A 14947-nucleotide genomic window follows, 5' to 3' on the forward strand; every position below is an offset into this window, starting at 1 on the left:
TCAAAGATATTTGAACAGGTACATGGATAGGAAAGGTTTAGAGGGATATGGGACAAATGCAGGCACAGTGCATCTGTGGTTAGCACTGCAGCCTCAAAATGGACAAGCATATGAGCGTACACGGAATAGTGTAGGTTAGATGGGCTTCAGATTGGTATGGCAGGTCGGCACAACATCGAGGGCCGAAGGGCCTGTACTGTGCTGTAATGTTCTATGTTCTATGAAAATACCAGGAAGCCAGATTCGACTCCACCTGCAGCTGACTATCTGTGTGGAGTCTGCACGTTCGCCCCCGTGTTTGTGAGGGCTTCCTCCCAGAGTCCAAAGACGTACAGGTAGGGGTGGATTGGCCGTGCTAAACTGCACCATAGTGTCCAGGGATAAGCAGGATAGGTGGGTTAGCCTTAGGAAATGCAGAGTTAGAGGGACAGGTTTGGGAGTGGGGGTCACTCTTTGGAGGGTCTTGATGGGCTGAACTAACTGTTTCCAAACTGTAAGGATTCTACGACTCTAAATGAGACTAGTTTAGTTTGGGAAATCTGGTTGGCATGGACAAATTGGACCAAAGAGTGTATTTCCAATCTGTATGAATCTATATCAGACAAGCTCGCATGCAAACAATTCTTTATTGTTTAACGCGCTCTCACTTGCTGGTGTTGATGTAATCTTCCAATTTCTCAATCCTCTTCTGATTCTCTTCAATCTCTCTGACCTTCTGCTTGATTTTGGCCTGTAGAGGGTGACAGAATGCTGCTCAATTCCACCATTAATCCAAGCACAGAAATCACCCCACACAAAAAAAAAGAGGTCCGCAGTCCATTCAAATGGTCTCATTATCGTAACAATGCTGTTGTTCATATAACAGCTTCGGCTCGGTAAGACATTTCACAGGAGAGATCCCACACCCCATAAGGTAATGTTATAAACCGGTGACCACAAGCTCAGTCAAAGAGCTTGGTTTTAAAAGGACAGTCATAGGGAGCAGAGGAGGGGGTAGGGTGTAGAAGAGTGAGACCATTCTCTGCCAGTTACACTGGAACAGGACCAGGCACTAGGCAAGGGTCACCAGTACCGCCACCCCAAGTCTTAAAAGCGGTGGGGAGTTTTGAGAGCCACAAAGCCAAATAAAAGTCATCTACTGTCCAGCAAGCACACTGGACTTATGCCATCAGGTCTTCAACCTTTCCCACATTTGAATCTCACTGAAAAGACAACAATGATCTGTCACAGTTTCTCATTTCACACTCAGTGCCAATGCAAACTTTCAAAGAATCACTGTAATCTATACCACAGGGTGGGGGCCGCACCTGGGAGCCTACGGTCCTAGGCTGTTTCCCTCTCAGTTAGTCAGAGTTGATCTGTGAGCGATTATTCCACAATGACAGAACACATTATTTTTCGCTGGTGCGCGTGAACTATTAGTTACCTGCTGGGTGGGCCCCTGGGTAAGAGAGCCGTACTTGCGCGGACACACACGCCTGGCCGTTTGTTGGCAAGAGGGTAGAAGACGGCGAAGCCGGATTAGATAGAAAGCATTCCCCTCCACCAACGCAAGACGTATTCTGACCCTGAGGGCTTCAAACCGGCGCCGCCAAATTCACAACCCACCTCTGTCTCCACTTTCTTCCTCTCCTCCAAGTCCAGCCGGTCCTGGTCAGCCTTCTGATCCCGGTTGAACTTCTCCAGCTCCTGAGCTAGTGTGGCCGCTCGCTTGCTGGCCTCCTCCTTCAGCCGGTGGTACTTCTTCACCTGGAGAGATCCACCCCCAGGTGGGGTGAGGGGTGCAGAGAAGCAAAAGAAAATGGAAGGGGGGGAAAAAAAAACACAGATGGTCACAGCATTACACTGGCACTCAATCATGACCACTAATTCTTCGCTATCAAAAGCGCACCAACTTTGCTTTTTAAGAAAAATCAACCAAATATCTCCTAGTTCTCACCAGTCTGGAAGGAAATAACTGATTTCTTTTAAAAACTGATTTATTATTATCACATGTATCTGGCATACAGTGAAAACTTTTATTTTATGTGTAGACCAGGTAGATCATATCGTACAACGTACATTAGGGTAATAGAACAGAGCGAGGATTACAATGTTACGGCCGCACAGAGGGTCAGAGAGTGAGGTCCATTCAGGGGTCTAATAAATGTGGGGAAGAAGCTGTTCTTGAATCTGTTGGTATGTGTGTTTTAAGCTTTTTATCTTCTGCTTGATGGAAGAAGTTGGAAGAGAATATTACAGGGATGGGAGGATTCTTTGATGATGTTGGCTGCTTTTTCTCTCCACAGAAAGCATCCTGGGTGCGTCACGACTTGGCACAACACCTGCTCTGCCCAGGACCATGGAAAACCACAGAAAGTTGTGAACACGGCCCAGGTCACCACACAATCCATCCATGGACTCCACCCACACTTCTTGTTGCCACGGAAAAGCAGCCAACATCAAAGAACACTCCCAACCCGCTAATACTCTCTTCCAACTTCTTCCATCAAGCAGAAGACAGAAGCTTGAACAGGCATACCGAAAGGTTCAAGAACAGCTTCTTCCCCACTGCTATTAAACTGCAGTCTCAAATTTCAAATCCAGTGCTGACCTGGCTTTTGTGCACCTCCTAAGTATCCGTAGCCTTGTGTCCCTCGCTTTGTTCTATCACCCTATGATCTGTAGATCCTTGTATGTTATGATCTGCCCCGACGGCACGCAAAACAAAAGAAAACTTTTCGCTGTTCATGCGGCAGTAATAAATGAAACCAGACGAGGGAAAGCATGAACATTGTTGACCGCTCCCTCAAGCAGCCCAGTTCCCAGTTGGACCGGCAGAAGCAGCACACCCAACCTCCTCACCTGGTTCTCCTCAAGTTGCAGATCCCGTCCTTCGCTCTGACTCTCCTCCTCCATGCGCTCCTCAAACTCCTGCCGGGCCTTCTCCACTGACAGCATCTCCTGATCCAACTCGTCCATGTCCGCCTTGCGCTTCTTGTACTGCTTTTGCGCGTTCTGCAGTGACTTCTTGGCGGACTCCAGCTTCTTGATCTTGTGCGACGTGTTCTCCTTGGCCTTGATGTACTGCGGTCGTTTCTGGTTCAATTCCGCATCCTTCTCCCTGAAATCGAAAAAGAACGTCAGCACGGTCACATTTGAAAAACAGCCATCACCCAGTGGGTGGGGGTTAGGGTTAGGGTTAGGGTCCCATTTCTAAAAGAATGCACAAAGCAGCCGCATGCATTGACACTTCCTGAAGTCAGTGGAAGAGCAATCACAGTGCCAGAGCATAATCACAAAGCAATACAACACAGGAACGAGCTCTTCAACACACGAAGTTGTGCTGAACATGAAGCCAAATTAAACTCATCCCTCTGCCTGCTCTTGGACTATATCCCTCCGTTCCTTATATATTCATGTTCTTCTCTAACACGTGCCTCCACCACTCCTAGCAATGCGTTCCAAACTCCTACCACTTTGTGTAAAAGAACTTGTCCCTCATATCCCTCTCACCTTAAAAGTGTGCCCCTAGTGTTAGGCAACTCTGGGGAAAAAGATTCTAACCTATCCATGCCTCTCACAATTTTATAGACTTCTATCGAGTCTCCCCTCAGCCACCACCATTTGAGAGACAACCACCCAGGTTTTTCTAGCTAACTGCTTCTGTTCAGGCAAGCAGCCGCTTGGAAATTATTGGACACATATTGAAAGGCTCGAGATTCTGAGACGTGCTACAGAATTGCAGGCTCCACCTCCTCTTGGCAAGCCATCAGGACCCACAGGGAAACACAGTAAGCCTTGTGCCCAATTCCCCACAACACCTACTTGATTTCCTTCTCAATCTGCTGCTGCTCCCTGATCAGCTTGCCGACTTCCTTCTTCTGCACCTTCATCTCCTCCTCCACCTTGTCCATGCGTTTCTTGTCCTTCTCGATCTCCTTATTACGGGAGGTGAGGTCTTTGCTCAACCGCTCAATCTCTGATTCGTTGTGGTACAGCTTGAAGAGCTGCAGCTGGACCTGCGCGCGGGCCAGTTCATCTTTCAGACGCTGGTAACGTTCCGCCTGACAGGAAGGAGGAGCAAAACAGTGAACAACATGGATCAGCTGAGGAGGCCCAGTGACCTTCTCATGTGCCTGCTTTAGCTGGGTGGACACACTCTTCCGAATCCAGTCATCACAAGTTCCACACCACACCCTCGTGAACCATACACCCGTTGGTTACATTCCTGAGGGAGTGCTGGTATGGAGGGTTGGCACAGCGCCAGAGGTTCAGCACTGAGGGGGCACATCATTGTTGGCTGGTCAGCACTGTGGGGGCAGGCAGAGTCAGAGCATCAGCACTGAGGGTGCGCCATGCTGTCATCATTCAAGCAAATCTGTGTTGGCAGTTTCTCTGGTACTTCTACATCCTTTTTAGTCTTTTGGTGACCAAACATCTACATAGTATTCCAAGTATGACTTAACCCAAACAGTGCACAGCAAACTTCATTTTAACCAACACCTTATGAACTGGCACACTGAATAAACTGGCAAAAATTATGTGCCTCAAATACCAGACATTTTTTGCATTATTGTGATTAGCTGAGGGCAAGAGTGAGAAGAGTCTCTGCTGATACTTAAGGCAAGATGTATCATTATTTGAGTGATTTATGCTGTAAATAAACTATAACAGTGACATGTTACCCCTCCATTATGTTTCTATGATTGAATGCGTGTTTTACATTGATTACTTGGACATCTTCACCGATCTGTACACTCCTGGCCCCATAGGTGCTGACTAATAAAAAGTTTGCTGCATTGAAGTTTGACAGGATTACTTCAGAGAAAATGTTTCCACTTGTGGGAGTGGGACCAGATCTGGGGGTTAATCAATAGATGACAGTCACCAATAAATTCCTTGAAGGTGGCGTCGTAGGTAGACAGGACACTGAAGGCAATGTTTGGTACGCTTGCCTTCATTGGTCCGTGCACTGAATAGAGTAGTTGGTCGGTCACCTTGCAGCTGTTTGGGACAACGGTTAGGCCACTTTTGGAATACTGCGTTCAATTCTTGTCTCCCTTCGATAGGAAAGATGTGAAAATTAAAAAGGTTCAGGAAAGATTTATAAGGATGGGGTTGGAGGATTTGAGCGATAGGGAGAAGCTGGATAGGCTGGGGTTATTTTCCCCAGAACGTCAGAGGCTGAGGAGTGACCTTGTAGAGGCTTATAAAGGTCATAAGGGGCATGGAGAGGGTAAATAGACATGGTCTTTTTCCTCAGGTTAGGGAGGTCTAAAAGGCAGAGGGCATAGGTTTAAAGTGAGAGGGGAAAGATTTAAAAAGGGACCTAAGGGTCAACGCTTTCACATGAGGGATGGTGTGTGCTTGCAATGAGAGATATTAAGAACTGCAAACACTGCAGAATCCGAGATAACAAGGTGTGGAGCTGGATGAACACAGCAGGACAAGCAGCATCTCAGGAGCTCAAAAGCTGACGTTTCGGGCCTAGACCCTTCATCAGAGAGGGGGATGGGGAGAGGGTTCTGGAATAAATAGGGGTAGAGGGGGAGGCGGATTGAAGGTGGATAGAGGAGAAGATAGGTGGAGAGGAGACAGACAAGTTAAAGGGGCGGGGATGGAGCCTGTAGAGGAGAGTATAGGTGGGGAAGTAGGGAGGGGATAGGTCACTCCGGGGAGGACGGACAGGTCGAGGGGACGGGATGAGGTTAGTAGGTGGGAAATGGAGGTGCGGCTCGAGGTGGGAGGAGGGGATAGGTGAGAGGAAGAACGGGTTAGGGAGGTGGGGACAGACTGGGCTGGTTTTGGGATGCAGTGGAGGGGGGAGGGGAGATTTTGAAGCTTGTGAAATCCACATTGATACCATTGGTCTGCAGGGTTCCCAAGCAGAATATGAGTTGCTGTTCCTGCTGTCCCTCCACTGCAACCCAAAACCAGCTCAGCTCGTCCCCGCCTCCCTACCTGTTCTTCCTCTCACAAATCCCCTCCTCCCACCTCAAGCCGCACCCCCGTTTCCTACCTACTAACCTCATCCCGCCCCCTTGGCCTGTCCGTCCTCCTCGGACTGACCTATCCCCTCCCTCCCCACCTAAACTCACCTCTACAGGCTCCATCCCCGCCCCTTTAACTTGCCTGTCTCCTCTCCACCTATCGTCTCCTCTATCCATCTTCAATCCTCCTCTCCCTCTCTCCCTATTTATTTCAGAGTCCTCCCCACCCCGCTTTTCTGATGAAGGATCTAGGCCCAAAACATCAGCTTTTGTGCTCCTAAGTTGCTGCTTGGCCTGCTGTGTTCATCCAGCTCCACACTTTGTTATCTCTGCGCATGGAATGAGCTGCCACAGGAAGTGGTGGAGGCTGGTACAATTACAACATTTAAAAGGCATCTGGTTGGGTACATGTCTAAGAAACCGATGATCTGTATGTCCTTGTTTGCGATGATCTGTTTTGTACTGCTCACAAAACAAAGCTTTTCACTGTACTCATGTACCTGTGACTAGGAAGGTTTTAGAGGGAAATGGTCCAAATGCTGGCAAATAGGACTTAATTAATTTAGAATAATCGGTCAGCACAGACAAGTTGGACCGAAGGGTCTGTTCCTCTGCAGTACATCTCTAAGACCAGAATATCTGATCAGCCGGTACACTCCCGGTCCCATAAGTGCTGGTTAATAAAAAGTTTGCTGCACCAAAGTTCAACAGGGCAAAGACAGAGTTATTTCCACCTGTAGGGGGGCCAACCAGATCTAACCCAGTAGATGACAGTCACCAATACATGCAGGGATTTTGATTTCTTCATCAAGAGCAAATTGAGAAGGTGGAATCACTTCCCCAGGGAGCAGGTGAAGTGAATAGTGCTGATGTGGCAGTAGGTGGCGTTGAACATGAAGTATATGGTGATGGCTTACAGGGAGCACGGGAAATCAGAGAAAATGTACGGGGCAGACGAAGCAGCACAAAGCAGAACAGCAAAGGCAGCCCGTTCAATCTCTGGTTGAAGCAGGCCCGCAACCGCATACCAGCTGCCTACCTCCTCTTTCTCCTGCTTGGCTTCTTTGCGCTCTGCTGCGATGTTCTTCTTCCGGTGGTAGTTGAACTGCGTGTCCTCCTCAGCCTTCACCATCTCCTTCTTCCTCTTGTCGTACTCCTGAGCCAGCTCCCCCGAGCGGCTAATCTCCTCAAACAGGGCAGTCCGCTCTTTGGGATTCTTCATGGCGATGGACTCCACAGCGCCCTGCGACACCAGGAACACCCTCATTACCACCAGTGCATGCAGGCATGCGAACAAATACCAGACACACCGGATTTTTCTGCCAAAATGCCACGAGCTCCTTGGCTTAAAATCCTGGAATTCTCTCACTAACAATATGGTGGGCCAATTTACAGCATGTGGACTGCAGCGGCTCACCATCTTGTTGATGGGCAACTAGGGGCAAGCATTCAGATGCTGACACAGCCAGCCATGCCCACGTAACGAGTAGAGTCATAGAGTCCCCACAATAAACAGAGAGGCCATTCAGCCCTCGAGTCAACAGTGACTGTCTGAACAGCATCCCACCCGTACCACTCCCCTAACCCTGCATTAACCGTGACTAATTGCCCCAGCTTACACATCCCTGGACACTACAGGGCAGTTTAGCATGGCCAAGCCACCTAACTTTGTACTGTGGGAGGAAACCACAGTACCTGGAGGAAACAGACACAGGGGGACAACCTGCAAACTCCACACAGACTGTCACCCAAGGACCCTGGCATCGAGAGTCAGTAGTGCTGCCACTGTGCCAAAATACCATCCCATTAGTAACAAAAAACAAAATGGGATATTTCTAACTTCACTGGGCCAGTGACTAATGTTCTGGGACATGTTAAAATCCCACTCCTGCAGCTGGGGTGAATTCAAATTCAACTCTCAAATCTGGAATTGAAAGCTAGTCTCAGTAAGGACAGCTGCGATAACGATCATCAGTTTCTGCAAAAGCCCATCCAGTTCACCAATCTCCATTAGGGGAGGAAATCTGTCACTTTTACACTGTCTGGCCTATGTGGTGAATTGAGGCAGAGGGGAGAAACCCAAAAGGAGGGCAGCAAAGAGAGGATAGAAACCAGTCAGGGTTGGGAAGTGTTACCTGAAACACTAAGAAGTTACGGGCTTTGATGAGAATTCCCAGTTTCTCTAGCTGCTCACTGTAGTCCTGCAGGGGCACCACTTTGTTGTTGATCCTGTACTCCGATGAAGCACCTGGAAAGTTATTCTGAATTAGTGCATTATAATGTTAGGGGTTTGGGGATCTGAGGACAAAGGCGGGTCAGCAGCATCAGGAAGGCCGCTCCTGGACATTCATTACCTTCCTCCCAAAACTGAATTAAAGCATTTGAAGTCCTTCACTTCTGGTTAATGTCTTTATCTACTGCACCATGTCTCAATGGGTAACGATATCACTTTGGAGTCAGAACCGCCAGGTGTGTGTGTGTGTGTGTGTGTGTGTGTGTGTGTGTGTGTGTGTGTGTGTGTGTGTGTGTGTGTGTGTGTGTGTGTGTGGGGGGGGGGGGGGGGGGGGGGGGGGTGTGTCTCTGGAGACTTGAGAACTATATTCCAGGTCCGTAATGCATTCAGTCAGTGCCAAGGGAACACCATGCTCTCATACGGCCAGCGGCCAAGGGTGTGCTGTATTAAGAACAAAGAAAATTACAGCACAGGAACAGGCCCTTCTGCCCTCCAACCCCGCACCAATCGAGATCCTCTGTCTAAACCTGTCATCTATTTTCTAAGGGTCTGTATCCCTTTGCTCCCTGCCATCCATGTACCTGTCCAGGTACATCTTAAAAGACATTAACGTGTCTGCGTCTACCACCTCCGCTGGCAACGTGTTCCAGGCACCCACCACTCTCTGTGTAAAGAACTTTGCAAGCATATCTCCATTAAACTTTCCTCCTCTCACTTTGAACTCATGACCCCTAGTAAGTGAGTCCCCAACTCTGGGGGAAAAAAAAAGCTTCTTGCTATCCACCCAGTCCAGACATCATGATTTTGTAGACCTCAATCAAGTCCCCCCTCAACCTCCATCTTTCTAATGTAAATAATTCTAATCTACTCAACCTCTCTTCATAGCTAGCACCCTCCATACCAGGCAACAACCCGGTGAACCTCCTCTGCACCCTCTCCAAAGCATCCAAATCCTTTTGGTATTGTGGCGACCAGAACTGTATGCAGTACTCTAAACGTGGTCAAACCAAAGTCTTATACAACTGCAACATGACCTGCCAACTCTTGTACTCAATACCCCGCCCAATGAAGGAAAGCATGCCATATGCTTTCTTGACTACCTGCGTTGCCACCTTCAGGGACAATGGACCTGGACACCCAGATCTCTCTGTACATCAATTTTCTCCAGGACTTTTCCATTTACTGTATAGTTCACCCTTGAATTTGATCTTCCAAAATGCATCACCTCGCATTTGCCCGGATTGAACTCCATCTGCCATTTCTCTGCCCAACTCTCCAGTCTATATATATTCTGCTGTAATCTCTGACAGTCCCCTTCACTATCAGCTACTCCACCAATCTTAGTGTCATCAGCAAACTTGCTGATCAGACCACCTACACCTTCCTCCAGATCATTTACATATATCACAAACAACAGTGGTCCCAGCACAGATCCCTGTGGAACACCACTAGTCACAGGTTTCCAATTGAGAAACTCCCTTCTACTACTACTCTCTGTCTCCTGTTGCCCAGCCAGTTTCTTATCCATCTAGCTAGTACACCCTGGACCCCATGTGACTTCACATTCTCCATCAGCCTGCCATGGGGAACCTTATCAAACGCCTTACTGAAGTCCATGTATATGACATCTATTGCCCTTCCCTCATCTATCATCTTTGTCACATCCTCAAAGAATTCTATCAAGTTGGTAAGACATGACCTTCCCTGCACAAAACCATGCTGCCTATCACTGATAAGCCCATTTTCTTCCAAATGGGAATAGATCCTATCCCTCAGTATCTTCTCCAGCAGCTTCCCTACCACTGACGTCAGGCTCACCGTTCGATAATTACCTGGATTATCCTTGCTACCCTTCTTAAACAAGGGGACAACATTAGCAATGCTCCAGTCCTGTGGGACCTCACCCGTGTTTAAGGATGCTGCAAAGATATCTGTTAAGGCCCCGGCTATTTCTTCTCTCGCTTCCCTCAGTAACCTGGGATAGATCCCATGCGGACCTGGGGACTTATCCACCTTAGTGCCTTTTAGGATACCCAACACTTCCTCCCTCCTTATGCCAACTTAACCTAGAGTAAGCAAACATCTATCCCTAACCTCAACATCTGTCATGACCCTCTCCTTGGTGAATACCGATGCAAAGTAATTGATGGAAGATGGAATTGCCAAGGATGCACCACACTGTCAGAGGACCAACGCCAAGGGAGCATTACACCAAGGGGGTGCTGCTTTGTTGAATGTGTAGTACAGGGATGATGTGTAACCCGCTCTACAGTGTTGCACCAATCCTGTGCGGAAACTAGAGGTCAGTATCTGTCTAACCCAATGCGCAAACAAATCCCACGGCTTCCCTTGTCTACTACTCACCCACAATGACCCTGGTGAACACCTTATCATCACCAGAGTCTTCGGTATACACCATGCTGACCAGGGCGCGGTTGGCTGCTGGCTTTCCCACTGGGGCACCATGGATCAGGTCCTTCAGCGTCTTCACCCTCAGGTTACTCGTCTTCTCTGCCAATACAAAGCTGATGGCATCCATGAGATTCGATTTGCCTGATTGAAAGGGACGCAGATCATCATTACTCTGTACTACACAACAGATTAAAGGCAGAGGGGTGAGCAGATCAACGAAACAACTTAGAAACAACGAAATGAGTGTAGAAGTCAAATTTCAAATTGTAGCGGGAGGCTGGGACTAGAGGTGGAGTTGGGAGGAAATCAATGAGACAATGATAAGTCCAAACAGGGAATTTTGCAGAAATACCTACGCCCAGAGAGTGGGCAAGAATGTGAGATTCAACAGGGATTAATGAGTTTCAAGGAGGAGAAAGGGGAGGAAGCTGGATGAAAACACAAGGGAGAAAGGAATGGATGGATACGTGCATGGGCTACAGGGGAGGGTGATGGTTGATGAAGTAGGGGGTGGTAGGCGGCTCACGTATACAGGGAAACCCACTGTGGAGAGATAAAAATCAGGGACCCATAAGAGGAAAAACAGTGCAGAAATCCAGGAGGGCTACACCTCTTCTGCACCTCACCAGTGCCAGTGCATCCTTTTGCAACTAAGGAGACCAAAACTGCACATAGTGCTCCAGACGTGGCCTCAACAGCACCCGATACTCCATTCTCCCAGCAACGAAGGACAATATTGATTTGTCTTCTTAACTACTTGCTGCATCTGCGAACCAACATCTTGCAATTCATAAATCCAGAGACGAAGATCATCGTGGTGCCCAGGGAGTAGGGAGGAAAATCGATCAAGGGGATATGTTGGGCACATCCACCTCAAACCAGTTCTTCAGCTTTTTAACTAAAAGCAGAAAATGGTGGAGGGCCGGCAGGTCTGGCAGCATATGTGGACAGAAAGTGTGTGATAATGTTTTGAGTTTGTTAGGACTGTCCTTCAGAAGTGAAAGGGTGGGATAATGGTGTTTTCTTTAAACTGTCAACCAAGGAGGGAGAGAAGTGAGTGAATCAAATGGTGAGGAGACATCAAGCAAAAGACAAAGGGAATGCTAATGGTGGGAGAGAAGGGATAAAGATGTACAGTAGGTGAGAAAAATTGCAAGGAGCAAAATGCAAACAAAGCACTGGAGAAAAGAGGCAGGTTACAATCAGAATGTTGCGTAGAAAATCATGCCCTGAAGTTGCTAAACTCAATGCTAAATTCTGAAGACGTAAAGTAGCCAAGCAGAAAACAAGGTGTCATTCCACCAGAGGTAGTAAGAACTGCCGATGCTGGAGTCAGAGATAACACAGTATGGAGATGGAGGAATACAGCAGGTCAGGCAGCATCAGGGGACCAGGAAAGCTGACATTTCAGGTCAGGACCCTTCTTCAGAAAATCAAATTTTCAGAAGGGTCCTGACCCGAAACATCAGCTTTCCAGCTCCTCTGACGCTGCCTGACCTGCTTGTGCTTCCCCCAGCTCTACACTGTGTTATCACTGTCATTCCACCAACTTGTGTTTAGCTTCACTGGGGCACATTAGTGGGTTTAGTGTGGAAACATTAGCAGAGGGACAAAATGGTGCATTGAAATGGCAAAACAAAAGTGGCAGCTCATTGTTATAGCTAGGGCGGAGGCATTGCATAGTCTGCACTTAGTCTTGCTGTTGTTAAGAGGGGATTCTTAGATTGCGAGCAGGACCTTGACAGACCAAAGCGAAAGAAGTACCTGTAAAGCTCCCAAATGCCATTTCACCCCAAACGTGCATTTGAGACCAGTGAGTGTTTTGCGTGCGTGTTAGTGTGGTGGTGGGGATGGTGGGCGAGGCGGCAGCAGCCCAAGTCAGAACAGCAAGGGCCAAACCTTGCACTGTCAGGTAGAAAATTGCCATGAGCGTCCACAGAAGTGAGGGAATAGGATGGTGAGGAAAAATGAGAAGTGACAGAAGAGTGGACTGGGACACGGTGGAAGGTTCACTCCTTGCTACATGTAGCCATGTCCCTGAGTTGCAGTTCTCTGCAGTCTTCCTCCATTTAAATGATACAGTCTTTATGTTCCTCTTTCCAAACTAAACAACTTCACATTTTCCCACATTATATTCGAGCCGGGAAGGCACAGTGTGGGATTATAGGCTTTGAACATAAAACTATACAGCACAGGAACAGGCCCTTCGGCCCACAACGTTGGGCTAAACATGACATCAAACTAATCCCTTCTACCTGTCCTTGGTCCACAGCCCTCCATTCCTTGCTCATTCATGTGCTTATCTAAAAGCACCTTAAATGCCCCTTTCGTACTTGCCTCCACCACCAACCGGGACCATGTTCCAGGTGCCTACCACTGTAAGACTTGCCCCTCACATCTCCGTTGAACTTTCGCCTTTTCACCTTAAATACCTTCCCCCTAGTGTCAGGCATTTCAGCTCTGGGGAAAAGATTTTGTTCACAAACCCTATCTATGCATCTCATAATTTTACACCCTTCTATCAAGTCTATAATCCTCAGCCTCTGCCACTCCAGAGAAAACAATCCCAGTTTTTCTAGCCTCTCCCTAAAACTCATACCGTCTAATCCAGGCAGCATCCTGGTAAAACACAAAAATGAAATTTGCTGGAAAAGCTCAGCAGGTCTGACAGCATCTGTGAAGGAGAAAACAGAGCTAGCGTTTTGGGTCCGGTGACCCCAACCAGAGGGTGAGTAGTTGTTAATGGGGACAGTTAGTGCCTAACAACAGTGGGTGTGTAACAAAGCCTGGTGTGTAGGGTGGAGGGGCTGGGACATGGGAGAGTTTAGGCGCTAAAATTATTGAACTCCATTATTGAGTCCGGAGGGACGTAGGGTCCCCAAGTGGAAAATGAGGTGTTGTTCCTCCAGCTTGCGTTGGGCTTCACTGGAACACGACAGAAATGTCTAGGTCTGAAACGTCAGCCTTAATGCTCCTCTGATGCTGCTCGGTCCTGCTGTGTTCAGCCAGCTCCACACCTTGTTATCTCAGATTCTCCAGCATCTGCGGTTCCCACTATCTCAGAGACAGAGATATTGGCCAGGGAGCAAGGGGGTGCGTTGAAGTGGCAGGCACCAGGTAGTTCAGGGTCATTTTTGCAAGTAGAACGTCCTATCCATCCATGCCGACTGGAGATACTAAATTAACCTTTCTCCCATCTACCAGCATTTGGGCCCTATCCCTCTAGACCCTTCCTTTTCATGTCCCCATCCAGACGCCTTTTAAATGTAATTGCACCAGCCCCCACCACTTCCTCTGGCAGCTCGTTCCGTACAGACTGCACCCTCTGCGTGGAAATCTTGCCCCTCGGGTCCCTTTCCCCCTCTCACCTCAAACCTATGCCCCTCTAGTTTTGGACTCCCCCCACCCCCTGGGGGAGAAGACCTCATCTATTCACCCTATCTGTGCCCCTCGTGATTGTCTAAATCTGTACAAGTTCACCCCCCCTCAGCCTCTGACGCTCCATGGAAAATAGCCCTCAGGCTCTCCCTACAGCTCAAACACACCAAACCAATCTTCAGAAACGTTTTCAGATCTTCCCCCAAACAATAAGCTTTCTCTGCTCCAAAACAGTTTGTCTCTGCAGAGCTGAAATATTCCATTCCCAGGCAACATATAACAATATATAATGTATATTATATAGGTCAGCACAACATCGTGGGCCGAAGGGCCTGTACTGTTCTGGTTGTTTAACGTCCTGATGAATCTCCTTCATCCCCAGCTCCTCCTCTCTCCCAGTGTTTTATTTTAAGTGTAATTTCTTATGGATATAGGTTAAAAAAGTAAAAATGTTGATGCTGATGGAAAATTCTCCACATTTTGACACTAAATGCCGAGGTAAACCAGGGGCATTATTTCCCCTGCCCCGAGTTGGTGGAGAGGGTTAAACAAGGGGGAAAGGAGGTGGAGGCCTAGCACCAAGCCTCGGCCTCGATTTCCTCACCCGAGCCATTCGGACCGATGATAGCCGTGAACTTCTTGAAGGGCCCGATGATCTGTCGGCCTTTGTACGACTTGAAGTTCTCGATCTCGATGAGCCGCAGGAAGCCCATGGCGTCGGCGACCAACAACAACCGCCGCTGCCCAAAATAACAATCGAGGCTTTCAGCGAACAGTAGGGCCTCCCGCCTCTTGGAGGGAAATGGCGCTCGGCACGGCCTCCTGGGATTTGTAGTTCCCTCCCTCGTCAGGACCTTGGAAGCCAATGAGCGGATGGACTACAACGCCCAGAGTGCCGTTCGAAAATAGGCGCATGCGCTAGGCATGCCTCGGAACGAGAACTACATTTCCC

The 14947-nt window shown here is 48.3% G+C and overlaps 1 protein-coding gene across 2 annotated transcripts in view; it reads right to left on the minus strand.

Moving 5' to 3' along the window:
• The window catches only part of LOC125450009 (structural maintenance of chromosomes protein 1A), a 41079-nt gene extending 26270 nt beyond the window's left edge, over positions 1 to 14809 (minus strand). For both annotated transcript variants that reach the window (XM_059643209.1, XM_059643208.1), the window contains exons 1-8: positions 14600 to 14809; positions 10570 to 10758; positions 8108 to 8220; positions 7012 to 7215; positions 3808 to 4046; positions 2845 to 3103; positions 1609 to 1749; positions 648 to 730 (exon numbers count right to left, since the gene is read on the minus strand). In XM_059643209.1, coding sequence (XP_059499192.1) covers positions 648 to 730; positions 1609 to 1749; positions 2845 to 3103; positions 3808 to 4046; positions 7012 to 7215; positions 8108 to 8220; positions 10570 to 10758; positions 14600 to 14708 — 1337 coding nt within the window. In that variant the 5' untranslated portion in view covers positions 14709 to 14809. The remainder of the gene's footprint in view (positions 1 to 647; positions 731 to 1608; positions 1750 to 2844; positions 3104 to 3807; positions 4047 to 7011; positions 7216 to 8107; positions 8221 to 10569; positions 10759 to 14599) is intronic.
• Positions 14810 to 14947: the final 138 nt, after the last annotated feature.

This window comes from Stegostoma tigrinum, chromosome 49 (genome assembly GCF_030684315.1).
Source record: "Stegostoma tigrinum isolate sSteTig4 chromosome 49, sSteTig4.hap1, whole genome shotgun sequence".
In the NCBI taxonomy this organism is placed as follows: domain Eukaryota; kingdom Metazoa; phylum Chordata; class Chondrichthyes; order Orectolobiformes; family Stegostomatidae; genus Stegostoma; species Stegostoma tigrinum.